The sequence below is a fragment of the Sinocyclocheilus anshuiensis genome, unplaced genomic scaffold, assembly GCF_001515605.1.
Source record: "Sinocyclocheilus anshuiensis isolate Anshui unplaced genomic scaffold, SAMN03320099.WGS_v1.1 scaffold389, whole genome shotgun sequence".
NCBI lineage: Eukaryota > Metazoa > Chordata > Actinopteri > Cypriniformes > Cyprinidae > Sinocyclocheilus > Sinocyclocheilus anshuiensis.
The window spans coordinates 1,685,447-1,694,232 of NW_015536494.1; the positions used below are offsets into that span (position 1 = coordinate 1,685,447).

General features: G+C 37.2%; 2 protein-coding genes across 6 annotated transcripts in view; both read right to left on the minus strand.

The window, feature by feature from the left end:
* The window catches only part of LOC107686492 (neural cell adhesion molecule 1-like), a 29,471-nt gene extending 24,214 nt beyond the window's left edge, over nucleotides 1-5,257 (minus strand). For 3 of the 5 annotated variants that reach the window (XM_016483551.1, XM_016483560.1, XM_016483530.1), the window contains exon 1: nucleotides 2,877-3,100. The gene's annotated coding sequence lies outside the window, so the exon portion shown is untranslated. Of the gene's footprint in view, nucleotides 1-2,876; nucleotides 3,101-4,736 lie in introns of those variants that run through there. The other 2 variants (XM_016483538.1, XM_016483554.1) reach the window with 2 other exon arrangements.
* A 1,098-nt stretch (nucleotides 5,258-6,355) lies between these two features.
* The window catches only part of LOC107686539 (sulfotransferase family cytosolic 2B member 1-like), a 4,139-nt gene continuing 1,708 nt past the window's right edge, over nucleotides 6,356-8,786 (minus strand). Inside the window, exons 3-6 of the mRNA XM_016483581.1 lie at nucleotides 7,705-7,831; nucleotides 7,337-7,431; nucleotides 7,062-7,242; nucleotides 6,356-6,955 (exon numbers count right to left, since the gene is read on the minus strand). Coding sequence (XP_016339067.1) covers nucleotides 6,840-6,955; nucleotides 7,062-7,242; nucleotides 7,337-7,431; nucleotides 7,705-7,831 — 519 coding nt within the window. The 3' untranslated portion in view covers nucleotides 6,356-6,839. The remainder of the gene's footprint in view (nucleotides 6,956-7,061; nucleotides 7,243-7,336; nucleotides 7,432-7,704; nucleotides 7,832-8,786) is intronic.

Here is an 8,786-nt window from a genome sequence, read left to right on the forward strand (position 1 = left end):
CCACACGAAGCCAGAGCTTTCCCTATCCGATCTTTTTTTTCTCCCTCATCTCAAGAAATATCTGCGTCCACACGAAACCACAAAACCGACACAAAACGATGTAGTACACATGCCAGACCAGTATTTGGCGCTGTAATTCTGCCACAGAGATACACTAAAAACGGAGAAGAAGACTTGGACTATGCGCATAAACCTTGCGCGCGGTATACAAACGAACATGGAACAATACATTTATTAATCTGTGTTAATGTTAGTTAATAAAAAGACAATTGTTCAGTGTTTGTTCATGTTTTTGTTGCTGTTACATGACGTAGCGGTGTCTGACTAGGGGCGAGACGTGGGCTGATGACGTCATCGTTTCAGAAAATATAGGGATTCGCTGTCCACACGAAAACGCAAGGGCGGCGTTTTCAGATTCATCCACTCTGGGACCCGGTTTTAAAAAATATCGGTTTCACTCTCAGAAAACGCCGGATCCGTGTGGACGAAACGCCTATACGATACAAAATTTATGCTTATACAGCTAAACGCATCTCCGTGTGGACGGGGCCTAGGTCACAACAGAAACTCAAAACACACAGACATATAACAGTAGTGGAATTAAACTTTACGTATGATTATTTACATGTTTACTTTTGTGCTGAAAAATTGTGTACCAAGAATGTGGGAGTTGCATGGATTTCCCATTGATAATGACAGAACAACTGACTTTTTAATCAATAACTGACATCTTTGAAAAGTTTGTTTTGCTTGCACAGATGAGAGCTAAGACGTGGAATAAAGGCATAATTGAAATAGGATTTAAAATTTTCATATTAGGATTTAGACGGGTTGTGATGAGGACTCAAAGTCTTTTCTCACACAAAAGTATCTAATAGGACAGTACAGACAGACTGGACGTGAAGTAGTGGAGAGAGGGGAATGGGATTGGGAAAGGTCCTTAAGTCCTTGAGTCAACCGCACTACATGACTGAGCGCTGCCTGGCTCTGAGCTATCAGAGAAAGCTCGTCAACGAACATTTTTCGTCATAGTCTTCGTTAAAGAAATTAACACTATATGTAAGTAAATAAAAAAATAAAAAAATTTCCCAACAGCTGAAAGTATTACAAGAAAAAAAAGCACAAATATAAAAATCCCATTGAAAATGTGTGGACTGCAAAAAGTGCATTGATGATTCAATTTAAACACTTAAAAGCTAATGATGACCCACTGAAAGTCTGTAAATAAAAGCGAAAATCATTTTTTTTTTAGCGATTATGGAAACAGAGCAGAATTAGAGGCCCTAATTTAACACAAGAAATGTGCAGGTTTGTGAAAAACTACGTTTGAACGCCTTTAGCCTGAGTTTATCTAAACCTTTAGCCTCAGCTGTACTGTAACAAGTCACTGGATGATGAGTGAATATTTACACAACTTTACAAACATGACCTTTAGACAGGCCCGGCGCCAGGATGCACGACTTGTTTGTGTGTGTGTGTGGGTGTGGGTGTGTGTGTGTGTGTGTGTGTGTTCATTCATCACAATATCACAAAGTTCCGTTTTAACCAATGTATGTGACCGCACAATGAAACTTTTTTTTTATTATGAGCATGATAGAAACTCGGCACCGGACAAAAAGCGGTGAGTGCGTGGATTCCAACCTAAACACATCTGATTGGCCATTGAATTGTAGAAATCAACAAACATGTCTGCGATTGGCTACTTTGCTCCCCTCTTCGAAAATGAATTTTAAAATCATTTGACGCTTTCCAAAACAGAAGGGCAGATACACTGGATTGTTTGCCAGATCTATTTCGTTATGCTATTATTAGGGCAAAGAGGAATTAAGAATTTAATTCTTAAAGTGCCTCTGAATCAAATTAAGTTCAAAGTCTGGAGTTATTAAACTTTCACCACACATCTGGCAAATACAAACCCATTTGCTTGTCTTTGCAAGTGGTATATCAGTAAACCTGTGACCTGGTGAAAGTCCTCTGTGCTGCTACTGTGGACTTGCATTAGCCTTTAGTTAAAAGAAAAACAAGGCCCAATTAAATACCCACAATGCAATGTTTCTTCAGAGGCCACCCACACTTCCAGGCAGAAAGATCTCAGAATAGCAAAGAAAAATAAACTCAAATTGGCTCGATCAGGAAACTACAGCACTACGACACATGCTGACCCAGATAACAACACATAAAAACAAGCCTGAAATAACCCTCGGTGAGTTTCTCTGTGCTTATTTGGAACATTCTTCTAAATTGGCAACTGACACGTTATTATTATTATTAATGAAAATAAAAAGCCTAAAAAAAGTCTGTTTTGGGGGGAGTCTCGGTTTGACTTTAACCCTTTGATGCATGTATAAATTTAATAATTTCCTTTTTATATAAGACATATTACCGTTCAAATGTTTTGGGTTGGTATGCACTTATTTGATCAAAAAATATAGTAAAAATAGCAATATTATGAAATATTATTACAATATAAAATAACTGTTTTCTATTTGAATGTATTTTAAAATGTAATTTATTCCTGTGATGGTAAAGCTGAATTTTCAGCATCATTTCTCCAGTCTTCAGTGTCACATGATCCTTCAGAAATCATTCTAATATACTGATTTGCTGCTCAAGAAACATTTAGTATTACCATCAATGTTGAAAACAGTTGTGCTGCTTCATATTTTTGTAGATTCATTTTTTTAAGGATTATTTGATGAATAGAAAGTTCAAAAGAACAGCTTTTGTTTAAAATAGTAATTTTTTGTTATATTATAATTGTCAAAACTGTCACTTTTGACACTTTTCTGTCATAATTTAATACATCCTGATTCCTGATGTACTAGATGTATGTAACTCACACTGAATTCAAAGGTCATCAGATTCACCATCCATACCTTGGAGCTTGGAGATACTTCAGGATTTCATACACGGCCCCTTCCTCATCTGGATATACACAACATCCACAATGGCTGCTCGTTCATGCAGACTCGAGCTCTACAACATTAGGAAAAGTTAAGTTTTGAAATAAATAATAATAATAATAATTTAAATAAAAAAATTCAACAGAAATAGTTGAATTGGACCAGATAGAGGAACCTTTGTAGACGCTAAAATACAGGTTTGATTTGTTTCTATATAACATATTTACGGTCACTATATAATCTCCACCCTTTCATTTGTGTCATTTGACCATTTTGATGACTTTACTATTATTCTAAAATGTGGGAAATCATAATAAAGAAAGTATAATAGATGAGAACAAACAAGACTGACTGGTTATATATAAATGTTCTGAAACCAACTGTGATTTTTTCCCCCTGTGCTTTTCAAGTAAATCTTCATTCAGCAGATTGGGAAGGATGAGAACAGAATGACAGAATAAAAGGAAATGAATTCCTTTGGATGATTGAATTACATGAGCACTGCCAGTTTATAACAGACGGCCCTCCCTTTCTTTATCTCTGCGTCCCTGGAGTGTCGACACTAGTCCAAATACAAGCTGACCCTTTGTTCTTGAGAGAGTTGAGAGAGACTGTCATCCACACCCATGGACACCCACCATGCCATGCGGGGTCTTCCAGGGACATCAGAGAGGAGACACTTTGATATATGTCTATTCTAGTGTCCATCCTGTCCTAATGATCTAAGCTGATTTTTTATTGCACATGCATACTGTGACTGCAAGTACGCCAGCTGTCTAGTACAGACAATACGTGAGGATACATGGTTCCTCCATCCAATCACAAAGCAATAATGTCAGCATGCCTGACATCACATCCGCAGTCTATACGCATGAAAAAATGCCATCAACATGCCTGGACGATGCCCACACTCACACGTGTGTCCCGCCCAAAGTGCCCCAATTACAGGAAATCACAGGAAGTTCATTAGCGTTATCGGTAATGAGGGAGGAAACGAACCCCAGCACAGTCACGTACGGCAGAGGCCCTGGGGTGAAATGCCCTCAGAGGAGAAGACGTACGCTTTACCGGTTTAACATACACTGTTCAGCACGTACACAACAATGCAAGTGCAAACGTGAGCGCTTCCACGTATGTCAATGCCAGTTTACTTGCAGCCAATCTGGCAACCAATCACAGTGCAGCAGGCTTCATTTGAATAATCTGGAAGTGAATGACATGGATGTGTTTGTTTACAATGAGGTAATTTCTGTGAAAAAGAATGTGTCTCAGTCTCTGAAGATGGCGATTTAAAATAAAGCAATAAGCCAGGTTGAGTACTACAGTGATAACTGTGGTCAAAACACAGCCTTGAGTGGACAATTGCTTTATATCAAATCAACATCTAAACCTAAACAATCAGTTGCATGAAAAAACACATTTATTCTTTTCTTATTTTATTTTTTTTTACAATAAATACAAAAATTTTAAATGATTAATGTGATCAACAGCCTTATTTCAGATCTTGGAAAGGGTTTAAACAATGTTTCTCATGCTTGTTCAGTGAATCAAACAATTACTGCACACGCACCTGTGGAACAGTCCTAAAGACAATAACAGTTTACAGGCAGTGGGCAACACAAGTCACAGTTCCAATAGCTGACATTAAACAGGCCTTTCTACTGACTCTGAAAATAGCAGAAAAAAGATGCCCAGGGTTCCTGATCACCTGCGTGAACATGCCATAGCCCTGCTGCAGGACTGCAGATCAGACCATAGCAATAAACTGCAATGCCTGTAATGTAAGAGGACTAAGACAGTCCTACAGGGAAACAGGAAGGACAGCTGAGTTACCTATCAGTTGCAAACCACATGTGTCCCCCAAAACATGTTCAAGAACTTGCAAATGGCTTGCTGGAAAAGTGGAGAAAATCTCACAGCGAAAACTGGCAAATCATGTGTATTCCATGAGGATAAGATGCCCTGTAGTACTCAAAGCAGCTGGTGGATACACCTCATACTGACCCCCGCTCTGTTCAGGGACTCATGATTTCATTTCTGTGTTAAATGTCGAAACATGTACAAGGTAATACAAATATTTACACAGGTTACGAAATTTGCTGGAAATAAGAAGTAATTGAATGTGAGAGGACTTTTTTCACCCAGTTTATATATAAATGTGTGTGTGTGCATCACCGCCAAGCCATGTCTTCAAACAGCAGAAACAGAGAACAACACAAGTGCTGTTGAACTTGGCCTTTGGGGAAAGAGCATTTGTTTTCTCAGCTCATAAAAATGCTCTGAATCTCACACAAATATTTCACAGCTCATGAGACTTGAGACCTCTCAGATGTTTCCTTAAAGAAAAAAGAAAAAATTAAATAAAATAAACACAAATGAGTTTGTTGAAATACTTAAAGGGATAGTTCACCCCAAAATGAAAATTCTGTCATTAATTACTCACCCTCATGTCGTTCCAAACCCGTAAGACCCTCGTTCATCTGCGGAACACAAAATAAGATGTTTTTGATGAAATCCCAGAGCTTTCTGACTCTGCATAGACAGCAATGCAATGGAAACGTTCAAGGCCCAGAAAGGGAGTAAGGACATTGTTAAAATTGTCCATGTGACATGGATCAACCATAATGTTATAAAGCTACGAAAATACTTTTTTTGTGCAAAAAAAGAACGACTTTATTCAACAATTTCTTCTCTTCCATGTCAGTCTTTGAGGGTGAGTAATTAATGACAGAATTTTCATTTTTGGGTGAACTATCCCTTTAAGAGTATTGAGTTATACAGTAAACTGAATGTAGTTAGTAGTTCAGATTATTTGCTCCATACAGAGATTTATGACATTTGGTAAGAAACTAAAGTATCCTGTTCAATCCTTAGAAACACTGTTGAGATCTCTTCTAAAACTCTATAGAGGACACACAATTGTGACTGTGACTGATCTTGTTTGCAATTTTTCTTTCCTACAGGGATAATGTAGCAATTTAAAGAATCGTTCACCCAAAAATTTCAATTTGCTGAAACTTTACTCACCTCCAGGCCATCCAAGATGTAGATGAGTTTCTTCATCTGAACGGATTTGGATACATTTAGCATCACATCACTTGCTCGCCAATGGATCCTCTGCAGTGAATGGGTGCCGTCAGAATGAGAGTCCAAACAGCTGATTAAAACACCACAACTTCAAACTGTTGCTTCTAGCTAAAATATGAGTACTCTTTCCATAATTTTGCTTTCTCCAGTGGATTTTTGTGATGTATAAATTTTCATCACAAATTTGATGAAGAAACAAACTTAATTGAGTAAATCTTCAGCATTTTGTCATTTTTGGGTGAAATACAGCATTCTTTTAAGGAAAGTCAAGAAACCTCACACAGAAATACACAGGGTGATTGTACTGTTTTTTTTAATGCATAAAACTTCATATAAACATAAACAGCTCATATTCATGATTTTTTGTTATATATTTATATGTAGGTATACTGAAATATTTCTTATGCTTAATGCAAAACCATGAGGAAATAGATGCTGGGTTACCCTGATTAGATCAATGAAAAATGATAGATAAATTATATTTCACTGTTCACATTATATTTTCAAGTAATATTTCACTGTCAAAAGCAGGCCTTCTCAAAAATACACCTCATCATTTTGTGATCACAAAATAATTAATTACATATTACTGTGCCTGAGCTTGCAACTTCCCTCAGTGACACAAAACTGATGTTGAATGTTGCATCCTCACTGTTATGTTGCAAAAACCCGAAACTGTCTTACACCTTAACGACTTATCACCTTCTTGAGCAATTGCAACATAGCTTCAGGACAGCAGAGGACGTTGCTGCAATACACTTGAATCAACACAAAGTGAATTAAACAATCACGTTCCATCTATGACTGTTTATTTTGATGTGCACCGAGATGTCAGGACAAGAGATTCACTCATTCCTCATCCCACGGGAATCTGATGTTACTTCCTTTCATTTCCTCTTGAATTACAGCTGTGAACTTGGCATCAAGCTCAGGGCTGAAGTGGTTCTTCCAGTCTCCAGCGACACCTTTAAATAAGCAGAGCGGTTTCATTCAAGAACAAATATCATAATGTCCAAGTTTTCAATTCAATTCAAATAGCAGCTCTCAGCTGATGCTTTAAAACCTGGGTACCTTTTCTGAGGAAGTATGACTTCTTGTTGTCCATAAAATCTTCTGGCACCAGAGAGTAGTTTGACATTTTGTTTGTTTTCATATTTTTGAAAGTGCTATGATTGACCACACGATCCAGAGCCTCTGCGCTCAGCTCCCGACCAAGGAATTTTAAAATCCGACCCAGGACCTCACGAAGGTCCTACAATTGCAAGAACCTACATTTTATTATATTGGAAAGTTGCCGCCGCATGTTTATTTCTGATATCTGAATGAGCAGCGTCGTTTCACTTTACCTGAAGCATTTCTTCATAGGTGATGTACAGAATTCTGTCACCGAGCTCAGGGTTTCGCCAACTTTTCACATGGTCGGTCCACTTTCCGAACACATCTGTGCAAGCAATTGCAAACTGATCATTTCAATATTTATATTTACACTCTCCATCTTCACATATCATGTTTGTTGCATGTTTATTTTTAACTACAGGAATGAATCTGCTTTAATAGTGCTTTTAAAGCAGTTAAAAGGGTGTTTTGGGGCATGATGTAAAGTGGACCTTAATACGGCAGCAACATCAAACATACAAAAAGTAGTTATTTAGCATTTTTACTTGCCACATGAATACGGAATACTTAAAAAAAAAAAATGATTAAAATGTCTCACTTTTTCCTGACAGGAATTTGTCGGTGAATTCTTCAAATGTTCCTGGGTCTTCAAGGAACGTGACCATTTTATGAAAGTGGTACGATGAGACTATAACATCTTTAGGATTCCGAGCGACATAGATTACCTGGAGACGAAAAACAAGATAATACGATTAGACACTTTGTTTTGCTTTATTGAAAAAAGAGACTAGTCCGGACATTTTGATATGAGAAAACACTGTAAGAAAATGCAAGGATATTACAATATTTACCAGTAATGAAGTACTGTATTGAGAATTCTACAGTGAAATTAATGCAGGCAATGTCATTTTGTGCCATAACACACACACACACACAAACAAACAAACAAACACACACATGAAAAAGAAAAGACACCCTATTGAATTCCATGGTTTTATGGACCATGGAGGCAATGTCATTTTGTGCCATAACACACACACACACACACACACACACACAGTCATATGAAAAAGAAAAAACACCTTATTGAATTCCATGGTTTTATGTATCAGGACATAATAAAAAAATTAATCATCTGGTCCTTGGCAGGGCTTAAAATTTGGAAAATAAAACCTCAGATGAACCACAACACATGACATATCACACCGTGTCATTATTTATTTAGCAAAAATAAAGCCAATATGGAAAAGCCAGTGCAGACATTATGCATATGGAATTAAGTGAAACCTTTCAAAGTAATAAGTGAAACAAACCAGCACATTGCAAATTTAAATTGTCGAATTAAAATTGTATTTAGATATTTTGGTAATACCACCCTGGTGTTATTGTATTACATTGGAGACAAGTGTCTTGATTGCCCTCTGGTTTATTGAGGTTTGTGGGCATTTGTTTCAGTCAGAATGAGGTCTGGACTTTGACTAGGCTATTGTAACACCTTGATTATTTTCTTTTTCATCCATTCTGTTGTCTGTTGTAGATTTGCTGGTGATCATTGTCCTGTTGCATGACCCAATTTTGATCAAGCTTTAGCTGTTGGACGGATGGCCTCACATTTGACTCAAGCATACTGTGGTATATATATATATATATATATATATATATATATATATATAAATATCG